Source organism: Carettochelys insculpta, chromosome 4 (assembly GCF_033958435.1).
Source record: "Carettochelys insculpta isolate YL-2023 chromosome 4, ASM3395843v1, whole genome shotgun sequence".
Classification (NCBI taxonomy): Eukaryota; Metazoa; Chordata; order Testudines; family Carettochelyidae; genus Carettochelys; species Carettochelys insculpta.
In genome coordinates, this window is record NC_134140.1 from 109,145,325 (window position 1) to 109,168,922 (window position 23,598).

A 23,598-nucleotide genomic window follows, 5' to 3' on the forward strand; every position below is an offset into this window, starting at 1 on the left:
GCCAGGGCCATTTCTATGGGGGTGTAGGCCCAGAGATACCTTTCTCTGCCCCAGGTCCTGCCCTCACCCTGCTTCTTCCCACCCATATTCTGCCCCATTTCCAGCCCTTCCTCCAAGCCCTGCCCTCACTGGCCCCATTTCACCCCTTTGCAGAAGACCCCTCCCCCAAGCAATAGGGCCTGGGGGATTAGCAGGGAGCCTCGCACCATCAGCAGTGATTGAGCCCACCCTTGCACTCACCAGTGGCAGCAGGAAGTGGAGCAATACCATCCCAACCTACCCTGCTTTGCTGGCTCCCAGCTAGATTGCTCCATTTCCTGCCCCCATCCCTGGTGAGTGTGGGGGTAGGCCTGACCTTTTCCTCTAAGCCTCTGAACAACCTGTGCTGGGGCTTCGTCACTCCACTTCTTGACACCACTAGTGAGAGCAGGAGCATGCCCAGTCCCTTCTCATAAGCCCAGAGAACACAAGCAACACATCTGGGAGTCAGTGGAGCAGAGCAGGATGTAGCTGGGTCACATTGGTTCCGTCCATCTCCAGTGAGTGTGAGAGGCAGCCCTGCCCCCTATTGCCAGCGCAGACACTACTAGTTCCCTGGGCTGCTCTGGCTCACGTGCCCTGCCCCCACCCCAAATACAGGGCTCAGGGCAGTTTCCCCAAACCAGCCTATGGATGAGATGGATCTGTGCCCAGCAGTGTATTGACAGAGGGACTTTTCCTGCTGACCTAGCTACTGCTGTTCCTTGGGGTGGTTTAATTGTGTCCACAGGAGAGCTCTTTCCCATGAGCATAGAGTAGCTACACAAGAGATCTTTCAGCTGCCTCAGTACAGCTCTGCCACTGGAAGGTCTCTAGTGCAGACATAGCCTAAAAAACAATGAGAGTCATTTATAAAGCTAAAAATGTAAACATGCACACCCGTACAAATTGCAGGCTTGGGTTTCAAATGGTGATAGAACTGCTGAAATTTGCCATCTCTATAAAATTCCTTAGGCCTAACTCAGGTTATTCTGAAAGAACTCTTGGTTGTTATTTAGGGACCCTTGCATCTTAGGATATGCCTATATATGCTGCTGACAAAGCAATGTTTACACTTGCACTTGCCTCACCAAAACTTCTGTTGTTTCAGGAGTAGGGGCGTTCGGCAGCTACGAACAGTAAAAGTTTTGTATGTCAGTTGCAAGTGTAAACATAGCCTTAGAGTACATCTACACTTACTTGGCGATTGACCCAGTTAGGTTATAAACCCAGTTAGGGTCAATCTTCGAGGGTTTGATTTTGCATGCATATTGGGGATGTGTATCAGAGAGGTAGCCATGTTAGTCTGTATCTTCAAGAACAACAAGAAGTCCTGTGGTATCTTATAGACTAACGGATATTTTGGAGCATTAGCTTTTGTGGGCAAAGACCACAAAAGCTTATGCTCCAAAATATCTGTTAGTCTATAAGGCGCCACAGGACTTCTTGTTATTGGGGATGTGTAAAATCAAAGTATCAGGCTCAACAGTTGACACCTGTACTCCTCTTTGTGTCACAGGGAGTAAGGAAGGTCACAGGAAAGTTTCTGCCATTGACCTCCCTCAGTGAGGACAGCCAAATAAATCGATCGTAGATATGTCAATTCCAGCTACACAATTGCTGCAGCTACAATTGCATATCTAGGATTGACTTTCAGGTCTACTGTAGACCTGCCCTTTGAGTCTGAGCAGTATAAAAAGATCTAATTCCTTCCAGCCAGGAATTTTATCTTCATTTCCCTAGAAACCAAGCTGATGGAATAAGCACTTCTGTGCAGCTCCCTCGTTGCGAGTGTGCTCAGAGCCATTCACAAAGTTCTTGATCTTTGATGACTTACAGTGGCCCATTTGGATTCAGTGGGCCAAAGATAACCAGTCGTCATGGGTGCAAACAGTATTTCACACTTGCTGTTATTTCTTGCCTGGATTACAGTTTCAAAGTGATTATTTTTACAATACAGAGCAAACACTTCAGTATTATCTTACAGCCTGGGTCACATATATCATAAGTTCCATAATATAAGCAAGTGTTTCATAATACTAACAACACAAACATTTTCAGCTAAAATATGAACAGATAATTCTCAGTGTTTCTGGTTTTATTAAAATTATTATTATTAAGCTGCCTTATGAAGCTAATTGAGGAATTAATGATCTTCTAGAACATACCAGTGGCCAATCTCTTACCACAGTCCTCTTGCCTGCCTAATATGTCACCTTCAGGATTTCAGCACTGACCTGCTAAAACCAGGGTTGTGAGTTCAGTCCTTGAGAGGCCACTTAGGGATCTGGAGCAAATAGATAAAAAAACAATCACCAGAAAAAAAAAAGGGATAGTGCTTGGTCCTGCTAAGAGGGCAGGGGACTGGATTCGATGACTTCCCGAGGTCCTTTCCAGTGCTATGAGATGTGTATCTCTGTATATTATATTTCATGTTTTTGGACCTCCCCAGATCACTTTCCTTCCACTTTCTAAATTACTTATAGTAGATCCTTAGAAGATAAAACTTCTGTTTTACTTAAAGAAACTGCACCAGGTGTTCAGATAAGTTGAAGGTAAATGTCATCTTGATTTCATAGACAGCAGTGTTCACTTCAACATCTTGGAGTATGAGAACCTATGGATTGTCTGGATGTTGACATGGTTTTTATTTGCTACCTAACTACAAGCTGTATTACTTTATATATTGATTCTGTTTCCAGGATCATAACTTTTTTCCCTAGCCTATTATGTGTATCAGTGGTAAAGCAAAGACAATGAAATGAGATGTGAGAGAGACATTCTGCTTTCTGATATTTTTAATCAATGATGCAAGCTGAATCCAGTTTTTGAGAGTATATCTTTAGGAGAATACCACGACAGCAAATGTGATTCATCATGTAGATGAGTGTCTCTCAGCCTTTTTTGTAAAGTACCCCTTTTTAAAAAAAAAAAAATAAGTACCCCTAGTACCTACAATTTTCAGACACGCAGGGTTTTTTTTCCTACCATTGAAACATATTTGTTCTACTATGTCAGAACAAATGTAGTTTTACTAGCACATTTAGTGTTCTAGAACTTTTGAAAACATTTTCTGAATAATTTCCTGAATATTACAGAGCAGTAGTTCTCAATCTTTCCAGAGAAGTGTAACCTTTCGGGTGTCTGAGGGGCACACACAAGACCAAAGTTTCACGCTTCACTTTTAAAAACTACATGCTTCCAAAATTAGACTTTAAAATACAAACGTGTTGCAATATACTATTACTGACAAATTGCTTACCTTCTCGTGTTTACCATAAAATTATAAAATATTAACATTGTATTTAAATCTGGGTGTTTAAACTACAGAGCTCTACAAACAAGTATGAAATTTATTTGTACCAACTTTGATAATGCTTTTTTCATAAGCCTGTTGTAAAACTAGGCAAATAGCTAGATAAAGTGATGTATGCCTTGGAATACCTCTGAGTACCCCAAGAGGTACATCTGTACCTTTGGTTGAGAATCACTGATCTGGATGACATTCTAGTTTGAAGGGCCTATTTGAGTCCTTTATGTAGGAAGTAGAAAGGTTGGCATGAGTACTCTATACTGGTGTGAATTTTTCATTATTGTACCTACTACAAAAATCCTTTGCTAAAATAAAATAGATTAGCATGTGTGACAGAAGATACTGTAAATCCTAGTGATATTAGTTCCCTGCATTAAACTATGCTGCATCCCACAGTAGCTAGAACCAATTGTCAATTCACTTACTCAGTGCAGCTCAGGAGTAACTGTGATGAGGTCAATAGTTAAACCAGAATAAACAATCGAGGTAAGTGTGATCAAAATCCAACCCATAGGCTATGTCTACACTAACCTTCCCCCTTTGAAATGGGGATGCTAATGAGCTACTTTGGGATATGCTAATGAGGTGATGCATATTCATTGGAGCACCCCATTAGCATATCCCAAAGTGTTTCATTAGCATCTCCCTTTTGAAGGTGAGTGGGGGGCTAGTGTAGACATAACCTTAATGTTGGATTCCTGTGGCAATGTGCAGGATTAAGATTTTACTGTCCAGTATTTTTTTTTAAAAAATCACAGTCCTTGATTTTCTAGCCTTATGGCTTCTGTGTCTCATCTGCACCATGGACTAATCAGAATTATTTCCCAGCCTCCCCCTTCCTCTGCATTGCAGGGCCATCAGCATACATTACTGAGATAAAACTGTTTGTTTTCATTACATTTAACACATCAATGACAGCATTAAAAAGCCATTTGCTTGGTCTGAGCAGCGTAGATGATGATAAAACAGAAATCTGGCAATGTTAGAACTATACAATAGGTAGGATGAATATACATTGTTTTCAAAACAAACATGTCCTTTATAAAAACAAAACAGCAGCCGCAGCACTTTAAAGACTAACAAAATACTTTATTACGTGATGAGCTTTCATGGGACAGACCTATTTCTTCAGATGTCCTTTATGAGTAATAGCAAAGCCACAGAATGGGCTTCTTAGAGTTACCTGCATGTACTGTGATGGCACTAAAGTTCTTTTTTATGGGCATTTGCTGTCAGTAAATGTGCTGTAGTAACACTGAAGAGCTGTCAGATGTTAGAAATGCAGTCAAGATTTAAATCATATTGCTAAAACAATTCGTTTTTAAAGTTGAAAACAATTGTTTGCAAATCACTCTTATCTGTGAACATTTGAGCTACCTATTTGGTCATGCTAACTCTTTGAAAATACTTTAGGTTCTCTATGTTCCTGAGGCTTCCCCAGGAGTCCTCTGGGTTATGCACCTCACTACCCCGTCTGGGCTTTCCTGGGTCAGCTCTCTGACACCACCAGCTTCTGACAACATAAGCTCTGCTTGCCAGGCCTCTACATGCCTTATTCTCTGTGCAGGTTAATAAAAGGCACACTCCAGCACTCAAGTCATCCAGGTATCTCTCTGGAATGCCCTGCCTCTGATTCACTGGCACTCAGAATTCCCAGAGCCTCTGTTCCCAAAGGATCAATACACTGCAGCTTGCCACTTACGTCATACAGCACAGTTCTGGTTAATACACAGCACTTATGTTTGTTGAAAGAGAGAGCAAGTGTAAGTTTCTGTAACAAAGCACAGAGATTTAATCATACAAGTTTTAATATTGGAAACAAAGGGTTACATATAAAATAAAATCATAGATCTTAAGCTTAACTTCTAAAGCACTGTCATTTTCATACAGAGCAAAAGCTCAACCAAAACCCATCAAGCGCATTACATGCTTAGCTGTATTTTCCATTCATGAGACAAGTGTGCTTTCTTTTCAACTCCTCAATGGAAAGATCCAGAGTTTGTCCATGTCTCCAGAGAGGGGGTGGCCATGGTTGTCACTTAGATGTTCAGGGGAGCAAAGGGATAAGGCCGTCCTGGATCCATACTCAGACTGTGACTGTCCATTGTGAGAAAGAGCAGGGACTACTTACCCTGGGAATGAAAGGAACCCTCGTTCTTAACCACATCCACTGACTGCACCGTGATGTTAGTCTTACCATGGTGTATTTTTTTTTTTCGAATAAATTGCAGTATAATCTAGGGCCATATTAACAGTCCTCAGCTTGAAAGAAAAAAAAAGATGTTTTCCAATTTATTTATTTATTTGATTTTTCTCAAACTACCTGAGGTTTTGCTCCAAGAAGTATGCTGATGGCAATAATTACCAATGAATTAATCATCCCTAATCAATCTCTCTATCATAACTGGATCGCAGCTGGAAAGCCACGAGTGGTTAAAAATAAATTGATTTTATTGTAATAAGTTGCTATTGAAAGAATCATCATCTAATATGCTCTCATCTTTTAAAGGGTGAACCAGGTTTCATTGGCCCACAGGGAGAGCCTGGATTACCAGGGTTACCAGGAACAAAGGTAAGTTTAGCTTCTCCCACACACTCACATTGGGTTCCTTCATGTTAATGCTAAAAAAAGTTAAAGTGAAGTTCAGGTTGGGAATCTATAATCAGTCATTTAATGACACCCCTTAAAAGAACATCATTCTTGAAAAAGCTAGTGCAAGTTTAGAGTTCAGGTTAAAATTTTGAAGGACGACTAACATTTGAAAGAATTAAAATTCATACTTTGGTACCCCAAGTTTTATATTTGCCCTTCAGTGTGCCATGAGAAAATGAGAAGGTCAGACTACATGACCACTCATAGAAGTTTCAAGCTTCTTAGCTGCCTTAGGGTGTGTCTACCCAGAAAAATTATTTTGGAATAATGGCTGCTATTCCAAAATAACTTTGGGCACATCTACACAATGAAATTGCTATTTTGAAATAATTTCAAAATAGCTAACAGCTTATTTCAAATTTGGTAAGCCCCATTCTAGAAGGAATAGCACTATTCCAAAACAGATATTTCAGAATAAGGGCTGTGTAGACAGGGAATAGGGTCTATTTCAAAACAAAATATTCTGGAATAGCTTATTCCAAAATAACGCTTCTGTGTAGATACAGTATTTCAGATGTAGAGCCTCTGGAAGCAGAGCTTCCAGGGACTTTAATACAAAACAGGATCTATTGTGTGTGGATGCGCTATTTTGGAATAAATTTTGCTTATTTTGGGGCTTTCCTGTAAAGTGGATGCAATTCTGGAATAGTTTATTTTGGATTAACAACTCTGGAATAAGCTATTCCTGAATAACTCTGTAATGTAGACATACCCTTACTCAGTGTAGCCTCCCTTAAGCTACCAAAAGCTTTAATTAGGTCACAAGAGCCGACATGCCAGTGTGGACAATCCATCTGAATAACTTTTAAGAAATTGACTCAAGCAATGAATCTTTGATCCTGGGCACTAGATATTAAATATGTAAATCCATTGAACATTGTTCTTTCTCTCTCTTTTTGCCTGTTCTTTTGCAAGTGAGTGGGAAATAAAGTTAAAAGAATTTTTGAAGTCCTGTGGACCTCATCTGTTGAGAGAGTCAAATTTTGTAAACCCATTATCCCATTCACTTTGGATTTGGAAGAAAAAAGACAGAGCTCCAGACTAATTCTGATGCCAACTTTTGATTTTTAAAATGTTTTTTGTGTTTTAAGGGAATGCTGAAGAATGTAGAACAAGCTTGGAATCAAAAGTGTCAACCTTTACTGTAGAGTGGTGGTATATCTGTACTTTTCTATGAGGGCATGATTTATTCCTAGGTATCTAGAATCCCAAATTGCTTCATTAGCCACCCCCGCTACTTAAATGAAGGCCCCTCCTCAGTATTCTACACCTGTATTACTTCTAGATGATGTGGTTACTACAGTGAACTTTATGTGGGGAGAAGTGTGAAAAGCACTCCACAGCTCTCACTTTTGCAGAATACAGCTGCTCACTTAGTTAGGGTGATCCAGTGTTTGCTGGACTGGCTGTCAACAAGCTCCTAAAAGGCCACCTCTTCATTTTTCTACCCATCACATGACCTACATTCATTCAGCACACCAAAACTAACTCACCCAGGAGTTATGAGAATGGAATAAGAGGCAGCACTAGCTTAACTTTGCTCCCTTCTGTCTATGCCTTATTCTGCTCTTCCATTACATACTGCTTCTCAGATATTATAGTCTTGTTCCAGAGAAAATGATTCAGATCAGGCTACAGAAACATCCACTTCTGCTTCCAGGAATGCTGTAAATTTACCTAGGAAAAATGTTCTCTATCCCAATATAGCTGTCAGATGGGCTTGAAAGCACATTCTTTTTAGTTTTTCCAAACTAACTGTGTACGGTATTAGAGACTGCCAGTGGTTTGTGATGTGTCCATGTGTGTTGTGATGTTTGACAGGGTGAAAGAGGAGAAGCAGGGCCTCCTGGGAAGGGTGAGCGAGGTGAACCTGGAATTCCTGGGCCAAAGGTCAGTCTGATTTGACACCGGCAATTTTTTTTTTTTTTTTTGCTAATTTTATGAGCATATAGACTCAAGAACTACTTCAAAAATACAGAACAAAAAGTAACACTGTAAATTCATACCTGTACACTGCAGTGGGGCTGGGGGTTTCCAGCTTGGGTAGATCTATACATGCCAGACTGCATCAAGCTAACACACACAAAAATTAATTGTAGTCACAGCAGCATAGGTGGTGGGATGAGCTAGCTGCCCCAAGTATGATCTAGGGTCACGGAAGGGATTTTACTTGCCACTGTGGCTACACAGCTATTTTAACATGTTAGACCAGTCACAGCTAGTGTGTGTATCTCTACGCATGTTGGACATTATATCTCCAGCTGCAGTGCAGACACACCCACAGTTTAATACAAAAGTGGTAACGCAGGGTGAGCTATTGCAGAATTAGGCCAGCAGTGGCATCCCTTGTTTGGACTGACAAACAGACCCTCAGATAGTATAAATTTTGAGGGAGCTAAGGCAAGTGATACAAGGTGAAGCTCTGCCCAGAATTGGATAAGTCTATAAGCACCCTAGGTTGAGCTGTTTAAACACTGTGACCTCTCAAGTCCATATTGCTTGTTGGCTTTCATTTTTGTAAGAAAAGCATAAATAACCCAAAGTACATTGCAGTATCTTCTGAGCATTTTCTACTGTGGTTAGTGACTGAGTTTTGGTGGATCATGAAATGGGAGTCTGGCTTCTCTATCACAGAGATGTCTATGCGGCTATATGTCCTGGGAAAACTTATGCTGGTAACACTTTATTTTAGCAGTACTGTTCTGTGAACACTAGGGCTGTGTCTACACATGTCCCCTCCTTTCGGAGGTGGCAGGTTAATGAGGCAGTTCAGAAGATGCTAATGAAGTGTATACATTAATATGCAGCACCTCATTAGCATAATGGCAGCCGTGCACGATTCAGAAGTGCCACTTTTTGAACGCTCACCACACATGTAAATGGGGGCCTTTTAAAAGAACCCCCCAGACTTCAAAAGCTCCTTCTTCCTAAAACCGAATAGGTAGAAGGTGCTTTCACAGTCAGGGGGTCTTTTCAAAAGACTCCTGTCTACATGGGCAGTGTGAGTTCCAAAAGCGGCACCTTCAAATTGCACACGGCCGCCATTATGCTGATCATTATGCCATCATTAACATCATTATGCTAATCACTATGCCTCCATTAGCATCTTCCGAACTGCCTCGTTAACATGCTGCCTCCAAAAGAAGAGGGCACGTGTAGACACAGCCTTGGAGAAACTATTTACTTCTCTGTTCTTGGAGGGCCTAACAGTACAGTGGGCAGCCCTGGCAAGCCAGAATTATTTGTGCCAGTCTTCTGCGAGACTCAATAAGAGAATCGTTGGTGGAATTTCTGTGGAAGAGGGGAACCTATGGTATATGCACATCCATTACTGTGGGTGCAATTAGACTCAGTACTATATGGATTAATTAGGTTGTTCATAGAAAATAAAGTATTTCCACTGCTCTCTACTACTGCTAGCCAGAACTAATTTCATTTTTCCTCTGTTCTTTCCTTTCTCTTTCATTTTTCTCCTGTCCATTTTCTACGTCTTCCTCCACACAGGGAAAATCAGGTGAATCTGGAACTAGAGGCCCAAAGGGGTCCAAGGTCAGTGCCAACCAAATTACCTTTTTTGGTGTAAAATGAAGATTTTCAGGGCAAGTTTTTAGTAATATGGCATGGACTGTCATTTCAAAAGAAATGATAACTGATCCTGCAGTCTTCACACAAGCAAAACTCCCAGGGGTTTTGCTGGGCTTTTTAACTATATCAGGTCCACAGAATCAAGTACTACATATTTTGTACACTATGATTGTATTCATTCTTTATGTGTTGTAACATCTTAAAATGATTAGTCTAGTTTTTTTTGTCTGCTCTCTTTTACTGTGTACCTGCTTTGTGTCTCTCTGTTTGATGTGTTTTCATCTATTTTCTTGAGGGTGGAAGGAGAGAGGTGTTAAAATTAATACTTTCCACATTTTGCTGGTCCAATAAACATTGAAAAATATTTGATTTAAATGTAATTTTATTGTTATTCTGTTGAGGTTTGTGGGTGGTTATGGCTGTTGATTTTGAATCGTGGGCAGTGAGATGTAGATGATTTAGTTCTCTCAGATAGTTCTTTTAGCTAGTTGAAAAACTGCCTTTAGCTTTGACAAAACTTTAAAGCTTCAAACGGTATGTACAAAAGCAATTAAAGTAAAAATTTTCAATTGATTTACAGTATTTTTTCAAAACTATATACTTAGTCGTGTCTGCCAGTTTGTACCAAGGGTCCACATAAAATAAAACTGGACTACTTATTCTTTTGTTTAATGTAATCAGTTTGCAGGAGCAAAGATGTGCTGAGAATCATTTCTTTATTACTTTTAACATAGACTTCCATTTGGCAAAACACATAAATACGCTATTAAAGTTAAGTACCTCTGTCCTGTTGACTTCATGAAGTTTGCTTTTCTGAACTGGAGTTATAGTAAAATGTAAAAAGTGATTCACAGAACCAAAGTGGTATAAGCAACAGTTAAAAATCCCCTGTTTCTTTTAATCTTTGTGCTGAGGAACTTGATCCCAACTGGACTGTTAAACACAGAATAATGTGGGGTTTTAGGTCTGATCTGCACTGTAGAATTAGTTGATGTACGTATCTACACTTCAATTTTGTTCCCATTAACATAACTCACCTGCTACACCGACTTAATAATGTCTTTCCAAAAGCAATGTAAAGTCAAGGTCAACATAGTTAGCTTGACACAGTGTCAATGTAGACACAACATTGTTTATGTTGACTCTTACTGGCTTTCAAGAGCAATTCCACAGATCCCACTGACAGTACAGTAGGTACAAGCACTCCTAGTGAGGACATTTGCCATGGACACAAAGAGCGAAATGTAGACACATACAAGAATGTAATTGCTGCAATGGCTGTATACTGACATGGGCTAGGTCAATTTAATGTTGTAGTGTAGACCTGTCCTTTGTGCCTGATCCTACACCAAATCAGTGGAATCTTCAGCATGTGCAGTATGAAATCTTAGTAGCACCTTTCACCCATAGGTTGCCAGCATTTAGTTTCACAAAAGGGAGCCTTTGGGAGGGGATGGAGGATGATAAAAGTGTGCCTCTTGAGTGAGAGAGGGAAAGCACTGTCTATTTCTGAGACCACCGTCACTATGGAGACTAAGCACATCCCAGATCTTTTGCTATGTATCCATATAGCATCCCAGTGAGGTAGAGAAGTGTATTTTTCCCCTTTTACAGAAAGGCCACTGAGGTGCAAAAAGCCAGATTTTCAAAGGTATGCAGATAGGTACCCAGTGGGTTTGCAAAAGCACCTGAGCAGCAGCGTAGTCACCTAATTCCCTACAGGACCTGGGCACCTGCATCTTTAAGCACTTAAATACCTTTGAAAATCTGACCCAGAGAGGCTTTGTGACTGCCCAGAGTCACACAGCAATTGCGTAGCAGATCTGGGAACTAAACTCAGATTTTTAAGTAGTACCCCAGTGCCATAGCCACTGGTCCTCAGTCCTCCCTTGCTACAGAGAAGACCACACAGGAAATAGAGCCAGATGGCTTCATACAACCAACAATGTTGCCTTCGCCTCTGGGTATGCACCTCTCTTTTTTCCTCAGATACACCTTCATCTAATCCTCAGTGAATTAACGATCCTTGTCCAACCAGTATCACAAAAGCCAATATTGATCCAACCAGGCGCAGAAGCAGCACCGTTTAATTGAATTTTGTGACACAGGGAAAACAAGAAAGCTTGCCGTGAAAATGATCTTGAATGTGAATTAAGTCCTAGGCTCTAGATTTCAGGTTCTGAAGGAAAGGGCCAGCTACAAAGCTTGCTATTATGCATAATTTTTTCTGCACCTCTGAGCTTATTTGTGACAGCCAAGAGAAAAAAAAGGTGAGTTAGACACTAGAGATCTTTATTCTACCTGGGATACTAAGGCAAAAGAATCACTAAGTACTGACAATGATGATGTGATCGTAAGAAAAGCACTAAATGGGGAAAGAAGTTCTGAAACACCAGTGGGCAAAATGAGCACAGAAAGAAATGCATGTGTGGTTTTGAAGTTGTGTAGCAAGAGTGCTGCAGGTATATATGTCTACGCAGCAACTAAATACCTGTGGCTGGTCCACATCAAACTTCGTATTACAAAGAGGGTTTTCATTCGCCTTTGTTCTGTTGTATATCACTCTTACCATTCTATACTAGTGTGGTGTGTGCCTCCATTTCCCTGTGCACTGCACCAGTTCCTCAGTGCTGGGAAGAGGGAGTGTGACTTTTGCTGAGGCCCTCAGGGCAGGTGGGACTGCTCAGAGGTCTGTGTGTAGGCAGTGGCCTATGCCTTTGGTAACCTGAGGCTCAGACGGGGGATGTGAACAGGCTTCACCTCTGGGAAGCAGGACAAAGACTGGAGAAGAAGCAATGGGAGTGTCAGAGGCCAGGCAGAAGGCTCCAGGGCAGTCTGTGGTCAAGAACTAAAAGAGGAGTCCAGGCTGTCTGGCCCACAGTCCCCCATGACAGATGTTGCTGAAAGTCAGACTTCTGTGCTAACAAGCTGATGAAGGGAACATGGATTTCTGAATACCCTGGGGTCAGATCAGGCCAGGCCAAAGATGAGCAGGCCGCTTGCCCTGGACAGAATGCCCTGAGCAGAGTTATGCTGCCTAGAGTCCTGGCTGGCTTCGTATCAAGCAGTTCTGGAGCATCAGACCTGTGGTTCCATCACACTTGGCTAATGGGGCTTGGGTTGTGGGGCTGTAAAATTGTAATTTGGACTCTGGGACCCTGTGCAGAGGGATGTTTTCAGAGCCCAGGTTCCAGCCTAAGCCCAAACATCTACACCACAATTTTACAGACCTGCAGCCCAAGCCTTGTGAGCCCAAGTCAGCTGACATGGACTAGCCACAGGTTTTTAATGGTTGTGTACAGGAACCTGTAGTGACTTACCCCTTGAGCTTTTTGGTAAAGCTTCTGATAGTGGAGCAGCCATGTCATCAAGAAAGACGGGTGGTTTCAATGACCTAATTTGCAGTCTGCTTTTTATCTGACCCTTTGTTATTTCTTAAGCAATTCCAGTAAATGTATTCTACAGTAACTGCAACACACAAAGAGCCCAGCTCTGTTCTTAATTGCAAAAGTGTCACACTTCACACTCCACTGACATTAGTGGAAGTATCCCTATGTAACTAAAACTGATTTATTTGAATGTTTTTTCTTTTTAAATCCATGTCCCATTTTTGTTTTGTTTTTTTAAAATAAATTGTGTCAGTTCTCTTCTAAATATGCTCACTTGGAGACCAATAAAATATTTAAGATATCAACAATAAAAAGTGTTAGCCTGACTGTTTATCTTTTTTTGCTTACAAATATAACTTTTCCATAGGGTGATCCTGGAGACAAAGGTGATTCAGGAACAATAGGACCAAGGGTAAGTACATTTCATTTTAAACAGGCCAGTAGAAATCTTCATTGTTACACGTAGACTAAGTGAACAAACAACTACAGGTGAAAGCAGCCGAGAGCCAAGCGTAGTTAAACATGATTGTTGCTAACATAGTTGCGGCATGAAGAGTTGCTCATAGTGTCAACAGGAAACCTATGTTATAAATCGCGCTCCAGGTGCCTAGAAGATTGGTAGTGTCTTTTATTGGACCAACTTCAGCTGGTGAGAGAGAAAAGCTTTTGAGCTCTGTGTGAGATCACCCACCATGTCTCTCTAATATCCTGGCATCGACAAAGTGCTACACTGCACAGACAGATAGTTGTCCTCCAATACTGTTAGACTAATGTTTTGCTTGTTGTAGGAATCACTTGATTCCAGGCACAGTTTAAAATATGTCTCTGTTCTATAGAATCCTAAGTGTTCTGTATCCCATCTGTCTGGAAGATTCCCTCTGCCCCAAGCTTTCTTTAAGGAAGGAGGAGAGTAGATTGGAAAGCTGACTGAGAAGATAGGGGGATTCTGGATTAGAAAATGAATTAGACAGAAAATGTCATAGGCTGGGTCTGTTTTTTTTTTCCTTTTCAATTGTATGATTCTAGAGAGAGTAGGGCTCGTATAGTATTCTACATAAATGGTTATATATTTATTGGTGTTACCTGCTGCAACACAATTCACTGTGTTACAATTTACTCATTCATATTTATCTTTTTAAAAATGTTTGTTCCTCTCAAAATAACCTCTGGTTTTACACTAACTTTTGCAGTCTGTGATTTAGTGAAGATGCAATAAAGTAATCAAATGAAATGTACCAAGATCCAGCGAAAAGTTCAGGGGATGAAAGTGATTGAATAAATAGCACAAGTGTCAGAAAACTAAACAACACTTTGCTACATTGAGTCATGGAAACCTTGCAGAAAACATGCTTATGATAATTGAGTTTTAACAGCATTGTTTCTAGCACAGTCTTGGGTGCAGCGTGAAAGAGGTTTGAGTTTATATTTCTTATAATAGATAGGATGAGTGTCATGCCTTTGAAAACCACTTCAATGAAAATATAATGAGACAGAAACTAATGAGTTATGGGGCACCAGCAGCACTAACAGGTGCCGCTGGACCCAGGGAAAGGGGGGAGGGGTCCTGATGCCATGCCCTGGAAGGGGTGGGGACAAGGGCAAAAAGGAGCAGGGCCTCTAGAGCATTCATCCCTCAGCATCACCTGGACCACAATGCTATCCTCTACTCCCCTCACACACACACACACTCCCTCATAGTGATGTGAAGCCAGAGCACCTCTGCCATGACACTTCAAAAGGGCCTGCAGCTCTGCCTGCCACCACAACACTAGGCCTGCAGGCAACTGCCCCTTTTCCCCCTCCCTACCCCCTCAGTGGGTCTGGAGGACCCAAATGGAGACACAAGATTCAGGTCTAAGCTGTGCTTTCTGATACTCATCTTGTTTTGCACCAGTCAAAATCTGCAAGGAGTTTGGTGGCACTTTAAAGACTAACAAACTTATTACGGGGTTAGGGCATAAGCTGGATGTGGGTCATCTCCAACAGCGATGAGAAGAGGGAAGACCTGAATGGAGGTTTTCCCACCATCGCATCTTGGAGATCAACATATCCTCTCTGATTTTATTGCCACTAATGTCACACTCCTATCTCTATATCCTTTCCATTTCTGTTTTCTCTTCAGCATCTGAGGAAGTGAGTTGTATCTCACGAAAGCTTATGCCCTAATACCCTAATAAATTTATTAGTCTTTAAAGTGCCACTGGACTACTTGCTGTTGTTTTTGCTGAAACAGACTAACATGGCTACCCTTCTGAAACCTGTCGTCAATCAAAACCTGAACTTTTCAGCTCAGGGAGATCTTTCTAACACAGGCTGACTATGGAATAAAACAATCTCAGGCTAAGATACACTAGGATAAAACTGTCAGCAAAAGCTTGTGTGTTTTAGTTAAATAAAGTAATGTTGGGTGGATATGTTACAGGGCCCACCTGGACAAAAGGGAGAACAAGGTGCAACGGAGATAATTGACTACAATGGCAATATCCATGAAGCTCTGCAGGTATACAGATATAAGCAAGTTCAAATGATTCAATACAGGAAAAACAGTTTTTTTGGCTGGTATAATTATATTTTAATTTTGTGTAGGACATGAAATTACTCTACCACAGTATCTTAAAGATTTTCTGGAAATATTAATTAGAAATTTCTTGGGCTTGGAAGTTAGATTTTCTAGTTGGTGTTAGACAAAATGTTTCTTAGATAAAAAGGTTCATATATTAACTGTATATATCCCCTGGACTGCATTGACATATTGAGGGCAGACTTGATTCATTGCTGGTTCCAAAGCTGGGAGTGCTGAATTCATCTAATAAACCATTTGCATAGATCCCACAGAAGTGTCTGCTTTTCACTTCGTGTAGAATAATATTGACTCTCTTTCTTTGACTTTTTCTTATTCTCCTTCTCACACTCTTTCCACAAAATGTAAAGAGCAGAAACTTTGAGGTTTGGAAACCAACTCACTTATTCCATTAGCAAGCTGTGGATTCAATCACGAACTTGAATTAGGATCGTTAGCAGTAAATATATTAAATAGACCTATTTTTTCAGCCCTAGAAAAATAAGTGCCTTACAAAAAGTGTGAATCAATGTTCTCGTGAAGGCCAAGCGTCCCACGGTGACTTGCAAGCTATAAGAATAGTATTTGGTGGTCTTTCTCACTACCAGTTCAGTCCTATGAGATGCCAAGCATGCCCAGTTTTTATTGTGCCAAAGTCTTGGAGGTTCTGGGACTTGCAACTCCAACTTAAGTTAATAGGAATTTTCAGTATCGGGTTAGTGTTCAGTACCCTTCAGAATGTAAGTAGTAGGTGACAGTTCACAGGATCCAGCACCTGTCTGCAGTCTCACACAATTTGGGAAGAAATCCTAAAGCAGTCGAAAAGACTCAGACCAATTTACAGTGGCTTGACTTGTGCCTCCCATTCCACTTCACGTGTCACCAGAGAATCAGACTCCTTAGTCCATCAACACAGAAAGTGGTGATACAAAAATTATCGCCACCATTCAAGAAGGAACCATGCAGAGTTTATGTATCTTTGACTTAGAGGACCAGACACAAAATATGTAAATGAGCCTCTCTTTGGATCTGTTCCCAGTTCTCACAGAGGCAAAAGTAAATAGCTGAAGTGGACATATTTGGAGGATCTGCAGGATTAGTGCTTTGTGTATTAAAACTTTAAATATGTAATTAGAAATAAACACTGAATATTAAATATATAGCAAGAAATGTGAAAATTGTAAATTATTGAATTTGATGTCATTAAATTGAATTTTACTGCTATTTTAAAGCCCTTTAAATATTCCCATATATATAGGATGAATGCAAATGCACTGCCATATGAAATGCCATCTGTTAGAGATTTCAGTTCCAAAGTTACTTTGCATTAATGTGATTCCAGTTTTATTTTAAAAAAATCTTGATTATGCAATTATATGTCTGTTCAACTGAATAAGACTAAATCTTATATTTAGACTGACACATTAAATGTATCAACATCTTTGGTAGCACAGAGTAAAACTGTTTTTATGGCTAAATACTGTCTGTTATTTGTGTAAGTGGTCACATTGCAGTCAATGAAACAGCTGTTTGAATAAGCCAAGAATAATTGAGCCCTGACTATGTTTAAGCAATATAACCAAATAATTTTATTGCCTTTTGAGTATTGTTACAACTTTTGTTTGTTCATTTTTAAGTTTCAAAGATAGAACAATCTAACAAATTTGCATATTCCATTATAATCTTCCAAATGTTTTAAATGAAGCTGAAGTTAACATGGCTGATATTGCGAATCAGCGGCTTCACATATAATACTTTATTGCTTTAGACAATCAGGGTTTGTGTACTGTCCTTACTACTATCATCACAGTTCTGCAAATTGTATTTGTTAATGATACAGAACTAGCAGGGGACTTCAAAGTACTGGGTAAAATAACAGCTCTTAGCGAAGGAGAGGAGTGGAAGATTAATATATAGATTCAAATAAGAGCCAAAAATTTTCCCTTTTCAAATTCTACTGTTGTTAAGGTATATTGCATTTGGACCTGAACATTCTATAGCCGGATCTGTAAGTCTTCACTTACATAAAACTCCCATGTAAATGAATGGAGGTGAACCACTGATATACTGAGTGCATGGTTAGGTCTTGATGACTGTGTATTTTTCACATTAGCTCTTTTAAATACAGATCTCCCAAATGCATCACAGATAGAGGAGTTCATTACGAAACAATTAAAATAGTTTATTTCAATATTCACATCTGATAACACTGTCTCTTGTTAATACATTTTGCCAACAGAGGATTACCACCCTAACTGTCACGGTAATTCCTACTGCATGACTTACTGTGCTTTGTGGCTGTTTTATTCTGTGTAGTTGCATGTTCACAATTCTTGCGGATTTAGGGTGTATCTTCATTTATCTGTTGTTGACCCTGTTTGTCATCATGTATGTCTTTTCACTAATTTTTTTCTTTACGATGCACATATTGTTGAAAACTAGAGCCCAAATATGTTCCTATCAAATAATGACAAAACTCGGTTGATATAAGTAGGAGACAGAATGGACATACAAGGTTTGTAGGATTATTGGTATGTACCAGCAGCCAGAAGAGCAGATCCTGCATTTGCTCTTCTCTGAAATCTCTCGTTAATTTAAATATGCATTCTGCGTGTGCAAGCAGTGCAGGAAGGGGTACCAGGTAACTGTCTCTTGTCAGCTTTATTTTTCAGGGAAGGCAGTTATTTTAAATTGATTTGGATATAAACTTCACGTGCTAGTTCACTTTCCACCCCTTAAAAATAGCCTATTTATTTATTTATCATATATTTAGGAGGAATACACAAAAGGAATTTAGTGTGGGGATTTCTGTTTCCCTTTCTTATCCAACGTTGTTAAGGAGGTTGTTGCAGGAAGTACTGAAAATTTCACAGTACCTACAGATCCCATCCTGAAGAGTTCTGAGTATTTTCTGTGCCTTGAACTATTGCTAACTGCCACTGGAGGTTTATACCCATTGGGCCAAATTTGGCCACATGCATGACTTCACTGGAAATTTAGGGGTCTCAGTGTGTCCTAGGATGCACTTAACATTTTACAGAATTAGGCTCCAAAGGAGCAGCAGATTTGATAAAATTTTTTCCTGTTTTGTTTGTTTGTCTCTTACATTTTCATTAGGCCTCTCTCACCATCCTTGTAAATGTAGTTGTGATACTGATGAATTTTTTTTCAATTCATCCCCCCATTGTGCAGCATTCAGAACAGTCAGCAATTCTTTGTGTTGTTTCTACCCCAGGTGCTAGACAAAAGGGAATAAGTAAACCCTCAAACCCTCATCCCAAAAATACTGAACATGCTCAAAGACTTTAGGGGATGGTCAGTACCTTGTAGGAATAGCCAGCCAGGGTCTGATTCAAGGTCCACTGCAGTCAGTGAGAGGTTGGCCATTGACTTTGGTAGTCCCTAGATCAGACCTAGATGCCAGCTTTAAGTTTTCGTACTTTGGGATTCTGTCTTATTCCCAGTGAAATCAATTAAACTTGTGCCATTGCCACCTATGGGAGAAGGAGCCCCTTCATTTGTTCAAAACCATAAATATGCAGTGTTGTTTTACCATTGGTTTTTGTGACTCCATTTTGTCTGTTGACAGATGTCATAAATTAACAACCTGTTTGTAGCTGGTGTTGGTATTTTTCCCTGTAAGTTTTCTTAGAAAGACTGGTTGTGTTATTAACAATGGTGAAGTTCACACTTTTGTGTATCCAATATGTCCTGTGAGAACTTAGACAGTTTAAAGCTAACATGTTTCTGTTTCTGTGTCTAGGGTCCACCAGGGCCACCTGGACCTCAAGGGGCACAAGGACCAAAGGTGATCTCTCTTTGCTGACACATCCTCTTATAAAAGTCTAAGATTCTCCAGTGGTTGGAATTTTTTTAAAAGCTTTTTTCTGTGAAAAGCATTGGATGATGCTGAAACATTTTGCAAATTCATGTTGCTTTTAACAAATTGTTTTAGTCAGGAAAATAAACTATGTAAAATTCTATAAAATTTAAATGTTTCATTTTTAGATGTTCTAAATTAAGTGTTTTTTATTCAAATTACATTTTCTCTAAAAAGTTCCTTTATTTTTAAATAAAAATGGTCAACAATTAAATAAATGCTATGTCTACATTACATTTCTCTTTCGAAAGAGGAATGCAAATGAGGGAAATCTAAAATGCAAATGAAGCACTGATTTACAAATCTCGCACTTCATTTGCATAATCTTGTGCTGTCGCTTTTTCGGGAGAAATGTTTTTCCAAAAAAAAAAAAAAAAGATTTTCAGAAGACCCCTTATTCCTCATTTTTTTCAAGATTAAGGGTTCTTTCAAAAAAAGGAGTGGGTTTTTTTTTGAAAAAGTGATCATGTGAGATTATGCAAATGAAGCATGAGATTCATAAATCAGCATTTCATTTACATTTTTGATTTCCCTCATTTGCATTCTTCTTTCAAAAGAGAATGTAGTGTAGATGTAGCCAAAATGTTTTATTTAACCCAAACTGACTCTTTGCAATTTTTCAAAATTGTCAGTGAACCAAAAAATTTTATATGTTCAGTCGCATTTTCTGTATTTTATTTGCTTTCATTTGTGGTTCATTTATATACACAATATACTGTATAAGTGAACATATACATTTAGAATATTATACGATGGATTTATGTCATTATATGCACCTTAAGTAGTACAAAAATGTGCTGTTTTGGTTGGCTATTGTGCGTAGGTGCCCAATAGAAAATCATCCATGCTCAGCCACTATGTTGTGGTGTATGTGTTCCCTCTAAAATCTGCGCTGAGGTTGCTCTGTAGGACTTATGTTGTGGAGGAGGGTCCCCAGTTATGGCCTAGTGGTTGGGGAGTTTGATCCACGTATTTTTCAAAGTAGCTGCTTCACCAGACAGTGTCTTCCTTGCGCACAACAACATCCAAAGAGTTTACACTCTTCGCTGTCAGGAATAATCTGTACTGGGGCTATACATGTAAGTGCCTGACAAAATAGTGCCTCCCAAAATATAGGGACGAGAAAGAAAAAAGCTCATTATACTGCTGCTCCAAAAAGGAGTAGCACAGTCTATTCCTGTGACTTGTCACCAAAAGTGTTTGTACACTGGGTGCCTGGAAACTGGCTTCAACCCCAGGCTAATTGATCCTATCTCTTAGGTGCCATGGAGCACTATTAGACCCATTAATCCAGCACCATATATGGCACTCCAGAGAACTAAGAACCTATTCTGCCCTGTATTTCCAGGGATATGAAAGGATTGAGGAAGTTCCCTCTTCCACTCCAGTAAACCCACAGGAAAAGAAAAAAAAAACATGGAACAGAGCCTTGCTGTCTCCCTCTGGCTATACATTTTTTCATGTAAAAGATGTCTAATTAGGTAATATTTATTAGTTGCAATTCAAAACTTGGTCAAATTGCACTAGTCTCTCTATTTTCTGTGTGATGATACACACATTTAAGGGAGCTACATGGTCTGCAATTTCCAGATGGGGCTCTGTTTTTATGGTCTAGATCACAAAGCTGGCCCAGCATGGCCTGGCCAGTGGGCAGGATCCAAAGCAGCATGCTGGCAGTGCGGCCCAGTCAGTGGGCAATGGATCCTATAGTCAAATGGAGCACAGGGTCCTGAAGGCCTGGAGCCCAAGACAGCTGCCTTACTCACCTTAAGACTGGGCCTGCTAAGTCGTGAATTGCTTTCACTTACAAGTGTTGGAGGTTTTTTAAAGCAGAATATGATGAGTGAAAAGTGGATCCTTCCCGAAGCTCGTGTGGGATTACTAACTGATTAATTAGGAAAAAATTATCATAGTTAGGGCGGCTATATCTCCCTCTCCAAGATATAGGGGGCAGGGAGCAACTCCTCCCAGCTTCACCAAGCCCTAGGGAGCTGGGAAGGTGTCAGCAGCTGCTAGCCCTCCCCCCAAGAGCCCGAAGAAGCAGCAGCCGCCAGCCCTCCCCTGCAGCCCCAGGGAAGTGCCAGCTGCCAGCGCTCCTTGACCCCTGGGGAAGTGGCACCCACCAGTCCTTCCCCCACTTCCCTGAGGCTCAGAGAAGTGACTCTTGCCAGCAGCTGCACCTGCTCAGGTGCTGGCGGAAAAGGTCAGCAGGGGGGAGGGCCCAAATACGGGACAATTAGTCTCTTTGAAAAAATAAGTAGGAATGGATGGTCACCCTCATCATAGTTCTTAAGAGGTTATCTTATAATACATCTTCTAGGAAATCCTGTTTGGGTAGCAGCTAACTTTCTTAGTGATTATGAGTTTTCATGAAGAGCAAATATTCTCTTGTGCAGCCTGTAGTGGAAACAATGCCATTTAGTTTAAACTTATGATGCACAACATCAGGAGAAAATGATATCAGGGAAAATGCATCACTTCTGATTTATCTAAAATTGTCCTTTTCACCAAATGCCAATAAAGATGTGAGTCAGGGCAAGTGTTTATGAGAAAACAGTGTCATTCTGTTTTTCATAAACCTACGATGGATGGTATATGTGAGGGCATAGAAAGAAATTCCAATAGGATCTCTGCAGTTCAAAGAGTCTGCAGCTCCTGGTCATGGACAGGGTTTGGAAAATCTCGGGTACGAATGCAGAGACAGCTCCCTTGTCCAAAAGGACATTTTCCCTTTTTAAAGAACCAGGTAAAGCAGAAATCTGCCTTCCAGAGGTTGGAACCAAAGTTCCCACTCTTACTCCTCCATATATTATCCTTTGGGAATGACATTCTGGAATCAGTGCATCCTCCTACATTCTCGTGAGGCAGGGGAGGCACTTCCCTGGTTGACTGACATGGCCAAATTAGAAAGAGAAGAAAATGTAAAGTGTCTGATTGGTCCACATTTATTCATACAGACTGTCAGCAACATAGTTGGGCATCCTAAACCACTGACCAAAGCCATAATTTTATGTTCACTTATGTCAATGACAAACTCTTGTTTGACATTAATGGTTCCAAGTAGGTGTTTTTTGGGAGAATGGTGGAATTTTTCTCCTGTATAAGTCACCAATGTGCAGTCATTTTATGCCCCTTTCTGGGCCTTAAACAACCTAAATGGCACTGTACCTGCCCTACTGCCAGGGCCCATTGTAAGTGTTCTGTGTATGGAGATAGCAAATATATTTCAACAACAACAGTATAATATGCAGCTATGTCATAAATTGTGCTGCTATGCACTGCTACAGTTTGGAGAGTGTTCCTGACTGACCTGATTTACTTACCACATTGTAATCTCCCCAATAATTGCAGTATTAAGAGACGGTAATGCAATTCCTCCTTATGTTTTGCAGGGTGAACCAGGGTCTCCAGGAATGCCAGGTGCTGAAGGGGAGCAGGTACACCTGGAATATATCACCCTATTTCCAGACCCTATGAAAAATTATGGCCATTTTTTAGAATAATGTCATTGTATGTTGTGGATGGGGTGGGCTCAGAATTCATAATTACATATTATTCAGTGATGTTACAGTAAAAACATTACTATGGGCTTGTCTACACTTGCCCCCAACTTCGCAGGGGGCATGGTAATCAGGGTGATGGGAGATTACTAATGAAGCGCTGCGGTGAATATGCAGCACTTCATTAGGCTGATTCTTCCCCACAGCAACTTCGAAGTGTCAAACTTCAAAGTGCCGGCATGTGTGTAGCTGTGGGCACTTTGAAGTTCCCGCACTACTTCAAAATGCCTTTACTCCCCAAAATTTTGAGGGGCAAAGGCACTTCAAAGTAGCGCGGGCACTTTAAGTTGCCGCAGGGGAGAATTAGCCTAATGAAGGGCTGCATATTCACTGCAGCCCTTCATTAGTAATCTCCCATCACGCTGATTACCATGCCCCCTTCAAAGTTGGGGGCAAGTGTAGACCCAGCCTAAAAGAGGCAAAAAGGCACTCTATGTTGTACTGGTTCTATCTTTGAACAAATCTAGGGTTTGATTTGTGTGTGAGCACAGTATAAATTATTTTCATGAGAAAAATATGACTTTTCAGGGTCCGAAAGGCTCAAAGGGGGATGTTGGTGAGTCTGGCATGCCAGGAGAAAAGGGAGGAATTGGACTCCCAGGCTTACCAGTAAGTATGCAAACTAAATTTAAGTTAGCTG

The 23,598-nt window shown here is 40.4% G+C and overlaps 1 protein-coding gene across 1 annotated transcript in view; it reads left to right on the forward strand.

The window, feature by feature from the left end:
* COL25A1 (collagen type XXV alpha 1 chain) overlaps window positions 1–23,598 on the forward strand; it is a 468,167-nt gene that overhangs the window by 400,268 nt on the left and 44,301 nt on the right. Inside the window, exons 18-26 of the mRNA XM_074993461.1 lie at window positions 5,841–5,903; window positions 7,806–7,874; window positions 9,489–9,533; window positions 13,326–13,370; window positions 15,381–15,458; window positions 17,758–17,781; window positions 19,282–19,326; window positions 22,791–22,835; window positions 23,487–23,567. Of these exons, the coding sequence (XP_074849562.1) occupies window positions 5,841–5,903; window positions 7,806–7,874; window positions 9,489–9,533; window positions 13,326–13,370; window positions 15,381–15,458; window positions 17,758–17,781; window positions 19,282–19,326; window positions 22,791–22,835; window positions 23,487–23,567 (495 nt within the window). The remainder of the gene's footprint in view (window positions 1–5,840; window positions 5,904–7,805; window positions 7,875–9,488; window positions 9,534–13,325; window positions 13,371–15,380; window positions 15,459–17,757; window positions 17,782–19,281; window positions 19,327–22,790; window positions 22,836–23,486; window positions 23,568–23,598) is intronic.